This window comes from Onychostoma macrolepis, chromosome 22 (assembly GCF_012432095.1).
Source record: "Onychostoma macrolepis isolate SWU-2019 chromosome 22, ASM1243209v1, whole genome shotgun sequence".
Classification (NCBI taxonomy): domain Eukaryota; kingdom Metazoa; phylum Chordata; class Actinopteri; order Cypriniformes; family Cyprinidae; genus Onychostoma; species Onychostoma macrolepis.
Genome location: NC_081176.1, coordinates 18,691,412 through 18,709,233, shown reverse-complemented (window position 1 = coordinate 18,709,233; position 17,822 = coordinate 18,691,412). Strand labels below are relative to the sequence as shown.

At 35.9% G+C, this 17,822-nt stretch overlaps 1 protein-coding gene across 9 annotated transcripts in view; it reads left to right on the top strand.

Moving 5' to 3' along the window:
- The window catches only part of nfia (nuclear factor I/A), a 191,692-nt gene that overhangs the window by 125,225 nt on the left and 48,645 nt on the right, over positions 1 to 17,822 (top strand). For 5 of the 9 annotated variants that reach the window (XR_009268314.1, XR_009268312.1, XR_009268315.1 and 2 more), the window contains 3 exons: positions 3,023 to 3,140; positions 5,165 to 5,292; positions 17,362 to 17,490. Coding sequence is in view for 1 of the 9 variants with exons in the window: in XM_058760168.1 (XP_058616151.1) it covers positions 3,023 to 3,140; positions 5,165 to 5,292; positions 17,362 to 17,490 (375 nt within the window). In the remaining 8 variants the exon portion in view is untranslated. Of the gene's footprint in view, positions 1 to 3,022; positions 3,141 to 5,164; positions 5,293 to 7,517; positions 7,569 to 17,361; positions 17,491 to 17,822 lie in introns of all 9 variants that reach the window. The other 4 variants (XR_009268317.1, XR_009268319.1, XR_009268318.1 and 1 more) reach the window with 2 other exon arrangements.

The following is a 17,822-nucleotide window of genomic DNA, read 5'->3' as shown; positions in this document are numbered from 1 at the left end:
AGCGGCCAGTGTTTGGGTGGAGGGGAGGAGTATGTCTGTGTGTGTGTGTATGTTAAGAGGGATTGTCAACCCTTGAGACAAGAGACTACACCAAAAAAACCTCCAACAGATCCAGTAGACTCGGTCACTTTGCTGTCCGACAACAACTTGCCGTAACTTGCTGGCTTCCAGCCTGAAACCTGTTTGCCTGGTTCTCTTTTACAATACTTTTACCTTGCTTTCTATAAAACTCACTATATGTTTAGAAGATGACGGAGTATTTTTAGTTCTTTTTGCAGTCATCAAGAAAAGAAAGCGACAAAACCCACCAGTGCAGACTTTGACCCCAGAGGGTTAGATCGTAGCAATGGACAATATATCGATACCACATCAGTTATCGGTCAATATTGGAGATACACATTTTTAAAAATGTTATGTAGTTTTTGTCTATTTTTAATTGGATTTCTTTTGCAGTCAACTAATTAATTAAAAAAATAACCACTTTTGTCAGGTTTAGCTAACTTGTGTGGCCCATTTTTTGTCCCAGATGCACAGCTAAGTAAACCCACTGGCTGCACTGCCATTCCTCTGCACTAAGTAAATAGAATAGATTGAAACATTTTGCTAATGTACTTTGCGCCCAGCAACTTGAAAGGTAAAGCAGTAAAGATCAGAGAGAGAGAGAACAGAAGGGGAAGGAGAGAAGAGAGAGAGAGATCAATGCCGGCCTGATAGCCACAGGCTTCATTTGGAATCCTCCAAGCGAAAGCACTTGATAAAGCCTTTAAGAGGTAGAGACTGCGGATTACCTTTATGATTGATTTCCATTCCAGTCAGACAGACTGCAGTGTGGTCATTTTTCTACCCAAACTGCAGCAGCAGGGCCGGCCGCTCTCGGCGCGAGGGCGCGTTTGTGTGTATGTGTGTGCGCGTCGAGGGCCGGCTGAGTTACTGCAGCCCGGTGCCCAGGTTAGCTCTCACACAAATTACTTCACATCCTACTATTAGCCATGCAAATGCAGCCGGCTTTACTGCTCGTCATAAATAACCCGCGCTGCCACTTCTATTAGAGCGAAGGACCGCCCACCCCCCCTCCAAAAAAAAAAAGTTAAAATAAAGAGATGACTCAGAAATTATAGCACTTCCTTTCTCACTTCCTACGTGTCCAACTTTTAGCTGTTGGCTAGTGCACTGGCTCTCTCTCCCTCCCTTGGTCCAACTTGCCCCTTTAGCCGTGTCCTCTTCCAATGTTAATTAGGCAGCCCATTACCGTGTCTATCACAGTCTTCCACGCTGTCGTCCGCCCGACTCCCCCCCTCCACATACATACATCTCTCTCTCTCCGCTTGGGCCTGGCCTATTAGGTATGCAGGACCAGGGCCGCTCTCTTACACATTCGTGCTGTCCTCATCAAAAAATAGTGGTCTCAGTCACCATGAATATAAAGAGGCATCACGGCTTTATGTACTGTATGACAAAGGCGTTTGATAGAGCACTGCTCACCGATGACCTACAGAAAGGGGCACGGGGGGATTTGCAGCTTGAGGCGACTCGCTCAGGGAGGAAAGTTTTGTAACCAGCACAAGTGTTTCAGTAAGATAAGCAAATGTCAGTTGACTTATTTTTTTCTTTTGTTGAAAAAATAAAAAGTTTGAATTAAACTTAATTGGACACACCCAACAGGAAGTAGAATTTGAATGACAGGAAGAAGAACTGTACAGAGTATTAGCTTTTTTTTATAGCGTATTTATTAAATCTATCTATTGCTCTGTCTGTCTCTCTGTCTATCTATCGTTCTATCGTTCATTCTGTCATGCTATTTGACTATTGATCATCCTATCTATCATTTATCTATCTATCTATCTATCTATCTATCTATCTATCTATCTATCTATCTATCGTTCTATGTATCGTTCTATCTATCGTTCTATCGTTCTATCGTTCTATCTATCTATCTATCTATCTATCTATCTATCTATCTATCTATCTATCTATCTATCTATCTATCTATCTATCGCTCTGTCTGTCTGTCTGTGTCTGTCTGTCTCTGTCTGTCTATCTATCGCTCTGTCTGTCTATCGTTCTGTCGTTCATTCTATCATTTTATTTGACCTTTGATCATCCTATCTATCTATATATCTATCGTTCTATCTGTACTGTCTCTCTGTCTTTCTGTCTATCTATCTATTGCTCTGTCTGTCTGTCTGTCTGTCTGTCTGTCTGTCTATCTATCTATCTATCTATCGCTCTGTCTGTCTGTCTGTTTATCTATCTATCTATCTATCTATCTATCTATCTATCTATCTATCTATCTATCTATCTATCTATCTATCTATCTATCTATCTATCTATCTATCTATCGATCTATCGTTCTATCGCTCTATCGCTCTATCGCTCATTCTATCATTCTATTTGACCATTCATCATCCTATCTATCTATCTATCTATCTATCTATCTATCTATCTATCTATCTATCTATCTATCTATCTATCTATCTATCTATCTATCTATCTATCTATCTATCTATCTATCTATCTATCGTTCTATCTATAGTTCTATCTATAGTTCTATCTATCTATCTATCTATCTATCTATCTATCTATCTATCTATCTATCTATCTATCTATCTATCTATCTATCTATCTATCTATCTATCTATCTATCTATCGATCTATCGTTCTATCGTTCATTCTATCATTCTATTTGAGTATTGATCATCCTATCTCTCTCTATCTATCTATCGTTCTATTGTTTTATCTTTTTATCATTCTATTGTTCTGTTTTTTTTAGCTGGACTAACATGAAAATGTGTTTAGCGTGAGCTAAATCAGCAATGTTTATGATACAGTTGTCAGATTTTATTGCTGTTTTCAAATTAAAAAGTGAGCTTGTTACACAGCCAAAATGGCGGTCAAGTGAACCAAGTCAAACTTTACTTGTAATTCAGCCATGGAAATTAAGATGAACTGCTTCAAAATGTGATGCTTAAGACTGTTTTTGTTCTCAGGTATTGATATTTGTTCTCTTTTCTGTTTGTGGCAGCCCCCATCGCGGCAGGGACGGGGCCCAACTTTTCGTTGGCAGACTTGGACAGCTCTTCCTACTACAGTATGAGCCCTGGGGCCATGAGGCGCCCCCTACCCAGCACTTCTTCTAGCAGGTATGCACTGGAAAGACACACATGCACACACTCTCTCTCTCCTTCACTCTGAGTCTTAATTAATCAGCCGAGGCAGAGATTGATGTGTTGGCTGAGCGTTCGAAGAGGCTGCAGGAGTCTGAGCTACACAAGCTTCCAGCATATGTGTGTCCACCTGGAACCTTCTCCCTCCGCCACCCGCTCAGCCTACAGGCCAGTCGCACACACATACTGCTCCCCGATGTAAAACCGCACTACGTGGCGCCCCGTGTGTGGACAGATGTGTGTATTTTTGGATGTGTGTGTGCACAGCTGAAATGCAACATATAAATGCTCACTGTGATTTCACTTATGGGCCAAATTTCACTGTCAATTTTACATAACGCAGCATACCTAAAATCCACACGCATACAAACGTACATAAACAGTTGTGCTAATATTTAACATGTGCATTTAAAAATACAACAATCATCGTGTATGTTCATTTTAGCCATTTCTGTTAAACAGATTTGTTGAATATTGCAGAATGTGCTCGTTAGAGTATTTTTGGACATCATATGTGCTTTTGATGCACAAAAATGTAGTTTAGAGCACTAGCTCTCTAGCTTTGGAGTCCATGTGTGTGCGGTCAAATACATCTGTGTGTGTGTACATGTGTGCGTCTGCCCACATGCTTCAGTGGCCTCTTCAGCCAGGCCTGCCAAAGCAAACATCTGGAATAAGGACCCTGTGTGTGGCTGCATGCTAGAAACTAATTAAGCGATTATGAGTGAAAAACACCAGTAGGCCTTACATTAACAAATAAATGTCAGAGCTCAGCTTACAGCAGATAACTCACACACACATGAACACCAGCCTCCAGTGACTCCTCACTTCTTGAGTGTGTGTGTGTCTGAATAGCCTTGAACACGTCTTTGCTGTCCACTTTTTTGAATTGAATAAATATGTTGTATAGTCAATATGAAAATTAAATTTTACTATTTAACTTGTTAAAATGTCTATAATTAGTCTAAAAATAAGTTTTTAATAATTTTGTACCAAAATATAAGTTTCTTCTCCTCTGAGATAACTTTTCCACTGATAAAGATAAGTAAATAAGTAATTCATTACATATTCATTTATATCAAACTTATTGTATATGATATGTATATCAAGTCCAGTTATTTATTGATTGATTTCATTGATTTATTATGTTAATAAATATCTATCTATCTATCTATCTATCTATCTATCTATCTATCTATCTATATCTAATATACATAAACATATACATATACACACATTTCATGAAATATTGCAATAAATACATATCACAAAATGTAAAAATTAATGAATTAATTTTTACATTTTAAACATTTTGTTGATATATTTATATTTTGTATACTGTATTTTGTATTTTATATTCTTATTTATAGAAAGTATTTATTGACATTTATTTTCATATATTTTATGATTTAATTTATTTTTACAAATTTATATATATATATATATAGATAGATAGATAGATAGATAGATAGATAGATAGATAGATAGATATATAGATTGTTTTAAAATAAAATGTGTTCTTAGTATGGCAGAATTTGGGTATTTTCTATTTTTATATGTAGACTGCATTTATTGATATTAGTTTATTTTCATATATTTTATTATTTAATTTGTTAAAAGACATCAATAAACACATTTATTGATCTCTTTAATAAAATACATGTTTTTTTTAGTATGGCAAACTATATACATATAGTAGTTTTTAATGTGTCACACTTTGTCCTCCGTAGTGTTGATGGGAAAAAACAATATTAAGAAATGATATCATAGCACATTTTTTATTATCCAGTAAAATCAAGCCTCGTCCCTAAAACACATCGCATTAAGACATTAAATGCTTTCTGAATGCACTTTAATGCTGCCTATAGCATTTATCTCAATCTGAATGATCACATTGGCCAAACGAAGCAAGTTAGGAGAAAAAAAAACATACATTTGCAGAATGAAATGCGTTCGATTTTACTCATCCACCCTCTTTCTATCTGTCTTTCGTCGCACAGTTCTGCAAAGCGTATCAAATGCATGGAGGATGAGGTGGACAGCCCGGGAGAGGAGTCCTACTACCCAGGTCAGGGACGCTCGCCTGGAAGCGGCAGCCAAGCCAGCAGCTGGCATGAAGTAGAGCCAGGTAACCGTCCACCCTGAAAGCCAGCCTCCCCCGGCGCTCACACACACACACACACACACACATATTCACACTCTCACACACTGTGGGGTTGCGGGTGGAGAGCGAGTGATCAGATCTGCTGTGTGTGTGTGTGTGTGTGTGTGTGTGTGTTTGTGCATCCTGTGCTGTGCGCTGGTTGTGGGACAGCAACAGCTGTGTGGGGATTATTTCTGTTTCTTCTTCTTCTTCTTCTTCTTCTGTTTTTTTGGGGATTTTCAGCATCTCTGATCCGTCTCTCCGGGTATGACATTTCGGAGATGGCACCCTCTAACTCAAATGGCACCTCATTTGTTTTTCTTTCCGAAAGATTTCCGCCGTCTGCCCCCCTCAGTCCAACTCAGACGTTAACCGTAGATGGCTTGTAGATACAGACTCATTTAACTTCACATCCATGTGTATACTAATGATGCTAACAATGTACGAAGGGTCCCGTATGCATGTGGGTTTGAGTGCTGAATCATCCTGGAGTGTGTACGTGTGTCCTGTGAACCTCGCCGCATTGCCACAGAGCACAGAGGACTGTAAATCTGTCCCGCTCCAAAGCGTCTTCAATCAAGTCTCGCATGCCCTCGATATTAGAAATAGACGCTGCATAGTGGACAGAGATAGAGAGTAAACACACGTTGCATATTACTGCCAGATCAGGACAGAGCCCCAGCAGGGAATCATTCCACTTGAAGGTTCTTGTACATTAATGATCCGTTTAATGATTCTTTTAGTACATTTGATAAGTTCCAAAAGGTATTTAGTACCAGTTTTAGAGAGTCAGAAAAGATTTGTTAGACTGATTCAAATCGAGGACTCAGTTTTTACACGTTCCACACATATTTTTCGAGGAAATATGTGAAATTCCAAACATGTAAATGGATTTTAACATGATAAATGTAGTTAAAAATCTAATAATTAAATATTGGAAAATGTTTATGTAATATTTGTATGCTATATTATAGAATATTTTTGTATTTATTAGTGCTGTCAAACGATTAATCGCGATTAATCGCATCTAAAATCGCATCGTTTATTTTAGATGTGATTAATCGCTTGACAGCACTAGTATTTATATAAATAATATACATTATTATTAAATATTATTTAATGTATTATTTTTATTATTATATATTATTATTTTACATTAATATTATATTTCATATTTGAATGTAATGTTGTATTACATTTTTTTATATTTCATAAAAATTCACAGGGCTATCTGTGGAGTCAGTACGGACCTGCTCATGAGTCTTTTTGACTGTTTCTGTGATATACAATAGTTTATAACAGTCATTCATTCATAATTCAGTTTAGACTACAAGTTATGTAATTTCTACAATAGACTTAAGAGTGGCAGAAAAAAAACGGTGTCTTTTTAGTAACAACCTAAATGTAATGTTCATAAACAAATGTCATAAAGTAATTTGAGTTCCAGTTTTAATTGTCAGTATTTCAATCTTTTTCTTTATCTTACATACATATACATACATATACATGTACATACATATATATATATATATATATATATACACACACATTAATTTTAATTAAAATAATATAAAATAAATAATAATAATAATAATAATAATAATAATAATAAATCTGTATGTATAAAATACAAAGTAATATTTAAAATATTATATACATATAATATATAATATTATATACATATAATATTATATATATATATATATATATATATATATATATATATATATATAGTTTATTATTTTAGATATTTTATTAAAATAATTATGAAATACATTTATTTATTTTAATTTAGTGTTTATTCTCCCAATACATCAGCTGATTTCCGTCCTGTAATCCTGCCTCACTTTTTGACATCATAATGGGAATATTCCCAGATCCTTTGTCCGTCGATAACAACAGACGTGTGGTTTCAGTTACAGATCTATAGAAGAATACAGTCAGACAGTGACAGAAGTGAGGAACATCCAAAACAGAAAACCCTAAGATGTCGCCTGTGTGTGTGTGTGTGTGTGTGTGTGTGTGTGTGTGTGTGTGTGTGTGTGATCTGAGCGTGTGGCTGTCCGGCAGGTTCTGGACACATCATATCTGACATGAATGGTTGAACTGCTGACTTATTGCACATTTGCTTCTACACCTCTTATTCACCCTGCCTTTTTTGTTCTTTTGTCCCTCCTTGTTTCTTTCTCCTCCTTCCTTGTCTTTCAAAGCTGGATATAAACTGCGTGGCTCGCTAGCTAGTTCGTTCATCTCAAGACAAGGTAAAGCTACATCAATGTTGTCACCCTTCCACACTTCACCTTCCCTCTCCACCCAAAAAAAGGAGCTCGTCCATTGTGCCGTCTAGTTTTGTTGTCGTCGTCGTCGTTGTTGTTTCGTACCTTTTTTGTTGTTGTTTTCTTCAGACGATTTTCTTCCCCCCACCTGCTTTTCCCCCACAGAAGGAACAGAACCTGGAGAATGTTTTTGTCCCCCTTGAAACGACATGCACCCCCTGTCCCATGATATCCCTATGATTTGTATGTGTGCATGACTTCATCCATATCCATAAACGGTACATCTGGAAATGTTTGCGTTAAAGTGGTGTGTCTTTGTGTTTTTGAGGACGCAATGTTTGGAAAAATTGTGATAATTATATTAGGGATGTGCAAAAGTATGTATTTTCTATTTGGACGGAAGTCCTGTATAATTTTTTACATTTGATTCATGATTTAAATTGATATTCATTTGATATAATTTCTATTTATTTTATGTATTTCGTAAATATTTTAGTTAAATTAATTATTAATATTTGTATTATATTTTATATATATATATATATATATATATATATATATATATATATATATATATTAGGGGTGGAGCAGTTCAACTTTTTCACGGTTCGGTTTGTATCGCGGTTTTAGAGTCACGGTTTCGGTACGGTTCGGTATGTTTAGGGAAAAACTATACTGTCAAATAAAAATAAAGAAAATAAGAATAATACAATAGAGTAGAGATACAAATAAAATAAACAGTGATTTTCAGGTTTTTTTTTTTTTTAGGTAGGATAGCATTAGTTTTTAGGTACAGAAATTGAATAAAGTAATCAAATGTAAAATAACATTGCATATTTGACTGTATAAATTAAAGATTAATCTTTATTAAAGTTACAAAAGCGATTCAATGTTTGATTGTTGCTGTTTGATTAATATTAAGAAAGTACTGTCACTTTAAGAGAATGCACTGATACTGTACGTTCAGCTGGCTTATCAAGACGGGCATTTTGACATAATTTTTGTGTGAATTTGTCCATTCAAACACAATACTTCAGAGAGAGCTTAATATTTGCGCTTTCTGAGGCACGGGTTTGCGCGCACGCACAAATCTTCTCACTGTGCGCGCGAGCTTGCATCCTCTGCCTCTTAAATGTATAAACTGGCAAAGCTTACGAGTTTAGTTTAAACACAGATATCAACTTGTGCTGTTCAGGTCTCACCTGTGCGCGCGCTATCAGCACCCGGGTGATGACGGAATAAATGCTCATATTCCAGCATACCGCACTCGCATTGAACAAGAGTGAATGGTTTGTCCACTTTTTTTTTTTTTCATCGCTGCTGTTGTACTGGGAAGCCAGAATGCGCATCCATCAACAGAAGCATACATTAGCCAAACCATATTACAGATGCGTTGTCAGTTGAACCGCAATCCTAGCGTGTGCCGAACCGTGTGTGGAGAACCGTACGGTTCGATTTTTTTCCGCGAACCGTTCCACCCCTAATATATGTATGTGTGTATATATATATATGCACACACACACATATAATGTGTGTTCTTATTGATATATTACATATTTAATTCTTATAATTTATTTTAATTTATTTATTTACATTTTTAAAATACATACATATTTTTGTTTTATATTTTGTGTGTATGTGTGTATATTAAATTGATATTAATTTCATGTAATTTCTATTTATTTTATGTATTTTGTAAATATTTTAGTAGAATTACTTATAATTATTTATATTTTATTATATATATTTATTCTTATTTAAATATTACATATTTAATTCTTATAATTTATTTTAATTAATTTAAAACATTTTATATGCATAAATATTTTAAAATATTTTGTGTGTGCGTATGTATATATATATATATATATATATATATATATATATTTGTTTTTGTATAAATAACAATTTTATCATATTTATGAATATATATCTGTTTACTATATATATATAGTATATATATTTATAATATTAATATTATTTTATATTTTATACATATATAATTTCATTTATTTTATATTATTTTAACTTTTTATATTTATTTTTATATAAATAAATAAGTAACCTCTAAATTCATCCGCTTTAAATCACTTGCACTGTATATTAAATCTACAAAATAAAAGAAAAAGGTTCTAGATGAACTCACTTATTTTAGCTCACTAACCAAATACTTGGTTATTGGATGATTAGTTGACTAGTCCACATTTCTGGCACATCCCTATTACATTTAAAGGTGGAAAAAGGCAATACAAGTAGGGAATACGGAGAGGAGCTATTGATTTAGAGTTGTGTCTCACTATTAAGTGCTTTTCACAGTTGCATCGTCACCAAGTAAGCGAGAGTCTGTTCCAGTGTGTGTTTGCTCGAATGTGAGAGGGAATGTGTGAGTAAACCAAGAGGGTGAGAGAGAAAGTGAGTGCGATTTGACCTCCCGATCACTTGCTCGCCCATGACAGGATCACATTTCTCGTCCAATCAGCGACTTTCATCCATTTTTCAGCCGTGGTGTTGAACGACAAAACAACTGTGACATCTCGAGCTTGTTATGCCTGCCATCTGTTTGATTTGTGTCCCTTTCCATGAATGTTGGATGTGTGTTTGTGTTTATATATGTGTGTGTGTGTGGGCTGCTTCTATCTTTATTTGATAGCACAGACGTTTGCTATGTGTTTAAAATTAGCCAGCCTTTTGAAAGTATGTCCGTGGCAGCAGCGTGCTTGTCATGGCTCAGGTAGCGGGTGTCAGGTGATAGGAACGCTGTAGGGGCCCCGGGGTGACGTCTACCCATCATTCTTCTCGCCGCACGTAACTGAGTGTCAGCACAGATAGAGAACCACAGTCATACTCCTATGACCTCTCACCACCTACTCGAAAAATAAACATTTACAAGCCATTCGAAAATTCATCTTTTTATTTATTTATTGTTTTAAAATCTAAAACCACTTTAATAAATATTTTTAATAAACTGTATTATTTAACATCAAAAGTATGTAATTAAAAGTCTTAATCTTTCTTTTTATTGAAGTCTTAATACTTTTTGGTAGTTAACAGTGTGATTAAAATAGTTAAAATATGTATATTTAATTAAAATAAATGCTGAATAGTAAAATGTAAAAATTAAAGATTAATTATAAATATATATATATATATATATATATATATATATATATATATATATATATATATATATAGTGATCAAAAATTATATGTATAATTAAATGAAATATATATAACTAAAAAAATTCACTATAGTTAATATATAACGTAACAATTTATTAAGTTAATATTATGAAATAAATGTGTATATATATATATATATATATATATATATAAAACAATTAATAAATATAACATATAATTCATAATATTTGTCTGTGTGATTAAAAAGTAGTGAAATATATAATGTTTTTCTAATATAATATATAATTTAGCATAGTAATTCATAAGATTAGTATAAGCGTGTGTGTGTGTGTACACTTATAATAATACTAATATTACGTGTATGTGTGTGTATTCTCTGTATAAAATATTTAAACATTAATATAATATTTAACATATATAATAATAGTAATAATATTTTTAATATTTTAGATTTAATATGAATTATATGAAAAATATACAAAATATATTATAGTTTTATTATATATAATTATATATATATATATATATATATATATATATATATATAACAATTAATAAATATAACATATAATTCATAATATTTGTCTGTGTGTGTTTCTACTATAATTAATATATAATTTAGCATAGTAATTCATTATTACAAGTGTGTGTGTGTGTGTGTGTGTGAATGTATGTGTTCACTCTTAATAATATTCATCGTATATAATAATAGTAATAATATTTTAATATTATTATATACTATATATTATATATATGACTAAATGTAAATGTAAATATATATCTGGAATAATTTTTTTTTTTTTTTTACTCAAATTATTAAATGTAAAAATATATTACATATTGCATTTTTCAAAAAATAAACTTTTATTGTAAGGGGGGGAAGGAGGAAGGTAGAACATTAAGATTAACAGACCTTTGTGTCTTCAGTTTCCTTGTGGTAATTACTTGCATCATAAAAGAGCATTCAAGACAGCAGTACTTATATCTATATTTTGAATAATTAATAGTCCACCTGTAAATTGTAGTAAGTGTGTGTCGAGACTAGTTTGGGTAGATTCACTGCCGACTTCAGCCGGGCCAGCGCTGATTGATGTGCCGAAGGGGACGGAGGGAGCGCTACAGGACGAGAGCGATGGAGAGCAGCAGAGAGACGCACTCAATACAGAATTGCCTCCTCGCCCGTCTGGGTTCCGTCAATTTGTCAGACTTGAGGAAGGAGGAAGGGAGGGAAGAGGAGAATCGGGCCAGGACCGGTACCCTGTGTGTAATAACGCCTCGGAAGGGAAAGTGCTGACTACGGCCGGGCTTTGATTCCAACTGACAGAACCTTTTCAAGTGTTCATTACTCACTCCGAGACATCAGACCCCGTCCACAGCAAACACAGACACTTGCACACACACAATCAAAGCCAACTGTCCGCCAGCCCACAGGTTTCATTCTGTTTTCTCTTTGGACTTCCCCGCTCTACAGGCACCAAAATATCCCCCCTCAGAACCACATCCAGAGCTCAGTCAAAGAATGCAGCTTCCTATATGGTGTCTAGCTGGTCCAAACGTGGTCATTAGTTGGTCCAGATGGACCATTGTCTGATGGACCTCATTTTGACCCAGTAGACCATGTTGGTCAGGCTAGATAGGTTTGGTAGACCACCTTAGACCAGCAACAAACAAAAGCTATCTAGGGCTGGATGTTGCAAATTATCATATCATATTTGAATTAAAAAATGTTCTTCTCAAATTTTGAAATAATCGTTTAATAATGATGTTAATCGTTCCCGTACTTCCACAAAACCACATGAATTAAGACACGCCCCTTTCTCCAAAACTCCGCCCTACAACTGTTGAAACTTATGAAAGCTGGATCAAGAGGCCAGCAACACGTAATCTGAGATGAATTAAAACAAACATTAACAAAATAGCATTCTGACAACAAGCTACCTGATAGTGAAAGTGAATTTAGCGACAAGCTAAGTGCTAACGATGGACACGCAATCAAAGTGACTTCAGATTACCTAAAATATTGATAAGTCAAAATGAACGCTAACAGAATACTGTAGCATTCTTGCGCGACAAGCTAACTGCTAATGAAATTGAATTTGGTGTTAAACTTAATGGATTGACTTTAACTGCCCTCTGAACATGCAAAATGATGGACAGGCAATGAAAGTGACTTCAGATAAGCAAAAATATAAAAAAAATCCAAATTAGCGCTAAAGAAATATAGTTCTCGCGCGACAAGCTAACTGCTAATGAAGCCGAATTTGGTGCTAAACTTGAATGATTGCTTTAACTAGACAGGCAAGGTAAAATATTAATGCCTAAAGTGTTGATGTACTTAAGAAGCATTAGCAATAGCTAATATTGCGATAGCTAATGTTCTTTTGATGCTTTCCAGCGGCCTATGACAGTGAGTGAGTGTTATGTGTGTGACTTAACCCCATGTTTGTCCTCTCATCCTATTATCCTTCGTTCCCTTCTCTTTTCCACTACTTTCTGTCTGTTATTCTGTCATCGACTCTCTCTCATCTATGTCATGGTCTCGGGTGAGTAGTGTTTGGGTTACTCTGGGCTCCACGTTCATCTGATGAGTCCGTCCCAATGACACCGTATGTTTCCACTCCGCTCTGTCTTCCACCACTGTCAGCGTACTCATTGAAATTGATCTTCTGAAGCATTATGTGCTGAACTTGTGAGTGTGAGGAGAAAACGAGAACAGCTGAATGGGGAATTTTTGCACTCGGTGTGTGTGTGTGTGATGAATGAAGACTGGAAAATATTGGTAAGCTGTGCTAAATGTGCTTGATGGCTTCTTCCTTAAAATCTTTTATCATATTCGTATTGAAGTAGTAACCATCTCCTCCTGGTTTCATTGACCTCTTCATTGACCTTTCCGTGCCCTGAAGTGACCCTTTTAGATATCAAATCCAATCTCTAATGGTCATTGATGCTGGGAAGAGATGCTGTCTTTCTTTCCATCTTGTTTTCTCTCTCTTTCTTGCGCCTGAAAGGGGAAGGAGTCTGCGAGGGCTGGAGAAACCAAGGATGACTTCTAATCACTCACATGCACATAAAAATGCACCAAAACACATTCACCTGCGCATTTTACCTCCCCATATCTAAAAACAAGTTAGATATAAAGCAGATAACTGCAATATATCTTGTTGATAGTGGAACACCTTGAGCTGTGTGTGGTTATTATTATTATTATTATTATTAAATGTTATATTATTATAATTTTTTGTTTGTATTATTAATTGGAAAGGCACACAAACATTATTATTATTTAATATTAACATTGATATTGTTTTATTTAGGATATTCTGTGCTGCAATATTTTAATGTTTAATATTTAATGAAAATAACCATTTAATAATAATTAAATTATTATTATTATCATTTTCAGTGGAAAAATAGCACTAAATATTTTATTAATAAATATTAACATTATGAATATTAAGGATATTCTGTGCTGCAATATTTCAATTTTGTAATAATAATAACAATAATGCAGAACAAAATATACTAAATAATATAAATAGTATTAATAATTATAATAATTAGTTTAAATATAATTTGGAGTGTCTGTCCCTCCAATCTTAATTTTTTTCAACCTTCAAATGTGTATTTATTTTTTATATATTATAAATATTATATAATTTTTTAATATATATATTTTTCAATGAGAAAGTGTAAATCTGGTGGGCACTAGCAAGTGAATCCGTATAAAATTTTAAAGTAATCAATTAACATTTGACCATAACAATTTTGCAATTTCGTAATTCTGGAATGAAATGCCGTAAGTTTAAAACTTTTAGTCTACTTCTGTGCACCATCAAATACCCTGTATAAACAGTATATTTGATGTAAAATCTCTCTAAATAGACTCATTTAACTATAATTGGCTCATAATAAGTGCGGTGGCCTCCGTATAAGATCGGAGGATGTGGGGGGCGTCCCACACACCAGTGCTGCTATGTAATCAGAATGAGATGTGTGGACAGAGTGAGGAGAGTGAGGGCCACCGGCTAAAACCATTAATACAGCTTTAGCCACACATGATTGAATTGCACTGGTTAAAGCCATTTGCTAGCGTCTGGATGAACTTGTTCCTCCAGGGGTGGTGGGGGTGTGAGTGGACTGCTCTCAGGGAGAAATAAGACATAAGACCAGCGCTTATATCCTGTCCTAGTGCAGAAGAATGGACTAAACGCTTTGACCGGGTGACAAATGGGCCAGCAGTGCCTCCTAATTGCCCCTTCTATTTGCAGTTCATTCTTATCAATTTGCATTCCTAACCTCAAGCGGCTAATCGGCCATGGGTTTCCCTCACGTCTGTCTATTTTTACCCCGGAGCGAGAGGTAGAGTGAAGTGAGGCAGTATGGTAGCACTAATGCCAGAGGGAGGAGTTGAACTAACGTGGCTGAGCATGCACTAACAGACTTCAGTCATTCTCAGTTAGCTCATGTTAGCCTGTGCATCTGAACTGTTGCTCGCATTAACCCCTGCCAAAGCACAGCCGCCTGGCAGACTGTGAATGTGAATACTGTGTGCTTTGCATCCCTAACTCCTCTTCCCTCCATGTCTGTTCAGCTTTCTCTTTCTTTTTCTCCACCACATCCTGTATCGCTCATCGCTACATCATTTCATCCCGCTAGCCCACGGGTAAGGTGCATAAGATACTTTAAAAATGGCCTTATGGTTTTGTTTTCACATTTTTAGGCGCCATTTTTACCATTAACAACTAACCTCGCACTCATCGCCACTAATTTGAACCAACTGAAAAACTTTTAGTCCTTTAAAGGGATATCACGGGTCAGAGCTACGCTCAATTACACAGCCCCTAAGGGGACATGGTGATGAAAAAAAAATGACAGGGAAAGAAAAATGATATTTCAGTGCTTTTGCATTTTCACAAAAGTATTGTATTCCCCTGAGAAACTTTGCATTCACTCCCAAAAGTGTTGCTTTCCCCAAAGAAGCTTTGTGCTCACTCACAATTCTTTTGCATTCTCTCGCAATATTGTATTTCCTCAAAAAACTTTGCGTTCGCTCGATATGTAGAAATATAGTCCTCCCACCATGTATTATTTTCATCAACACAACATTTTGGGAATGGATGCAAAGTTTCTTGGATGAAAGCAAAAGTTTTGCAAAAAAACCCACAAATTTTCTCTGGGAAACGGCAAAGTTTTGTGAGCGAACACAAAGTTTCTCTGGGAAATGGCAAATTTTGTGAACAAATGCAGTTTCTTGGGGAACTCGAAAGTTTTGCAAGTGAGCGCAATGTTTCATGGGAGGATGCAAAAGTTTTGCGACTGAGCACAAAGGTTCTCGTTGAAATGGCAAAGTTTTGCAAACAAATGGAAAGTTTCTTGGAGAAACGGCAAAGTTTTGTGAGCGAACACAAATTTTCTCTGGGAAAAGGCAAAGTTTTGCGAACAAATGTAGGTTCTTGGGAAAATGGCAAAGTTTTGCAAGCGAACGCAAAGTTTCTTGGGGAACACAAAAGTTTTGCAAGCGAGCGCAATGTTTCATGGGAGGATGCGAAAGTTTTGCGAGTGAGCACAGTTTCTCGGGGAAATTACAAAGTTTTGCAAACAAATGAAAAGTTTCTCGGGAAAACTGCAAAGTTTCTTGGGAAAATGGCACATTTTTGAGAGTGAACAAAGTTTCTTGGGGGGATGCAAAAGTTTTGCAAGTGAACACAAAGTTTCTTAGGAAAATGGCAAAGTTTTGCGAGTGAACGCAAACTGTTTTTGGGGAACGCAAAAGTTTTAAGCAAATGCAAAGTTTCTCACAGAACACAAATATAAACCTCAAAGTTTCTCAGGGGAACGCAAAGTTTTGTGAGAGAACACAAAAGCATAACGATATAAGTATATTATTTCCACATCACCATGCCTCTTTAGGGGTTCTGTATTCAACTGATAGCATTTGTGGCATAATGTTGATTTCCACAAGAAAAATTCCAACTGTCCCTTGTTTTCATTAAAACCAAAAAAATGCACCCACATTAATTCATCTGTTAAAACTAGTTTATTATTTGAGCTTATTATGTTTAAGGGGTTTAACAAATTGTCACATTGTTTACATCTCTATACATTGAGTATCTTAACAATTACAATTTGGCCCCATTTACTTCCAATATAAGAGCCTCACTGTAGCCCGGATTTTTGAAAACAAGGGACAACTGGAAATTATTTTTTAGTGGTGATCAATACTGTGCTATCAAATGAGCTTGTACTAAACCCGGAATATTCCTTTAAGCTCGCCCTCGAAAGTCTGATTGGAATTGTTTTTACATGCACAAACTTACACAGAAGATGAATAACGGTTACTTTTATTTTGAGAAAAGTCATGCCTAGTGCGCATGTTTGATGACATCAAGACATCAGTACACTACATAGTCACGTGACCTTGCGCTGCACTGGAAGGAGTCAACCTTCGGCCCCATGTAGTGTATCCTGTGCCACCCGCTGGGCCTCACAGTCTCCCCTGCTGTCTTGACCCCCATCCACTCACCCACCCACCCAAACAAACCACCCCAACCCTCCTATCCACTCTCTCTCCTTTGCGCCAGCCTGTATCTCCATGACCTTGCGTTATTAAATTGCACTTATCAATCATTCTTGCCAGGGATGCCATCGCCTACCACATTAAAGAAGTCAGAGAAGTCTGGTTTCAGCAGCCCTGTGCCTTCGCAGACCGCTTCCCCTCGAACGGCATTCACACACCATCATCGACCTGTCATTACAGGACCCAGAGGTGAGGTCCCAACACCCCACCCTCCTCCAACTGCACCACTCTTCTTCCCCAAGCTCCTTATCCCAGCCAGCAGTTCTCCCACAATCATTCAAATCCCAGTTTCCTTCACACCCCACACTGTCCCCTTGTAACACTAGACCGGACGAGCAGGAACCTGAAGTCTGAACGGACTCTGTATGAAGGGGCGTTCACACTGACAGCGATTTGTAGCGTCAAAGCATCCAGACGATTTTACAAGTTGGAGATGCAACAAATTTGAGTAGAGTTTAGCTTTTAGAGTTTAATACGATGTGGATATGGACTGGGATTTTTTTTTTTTTTTTTTTTTTTAA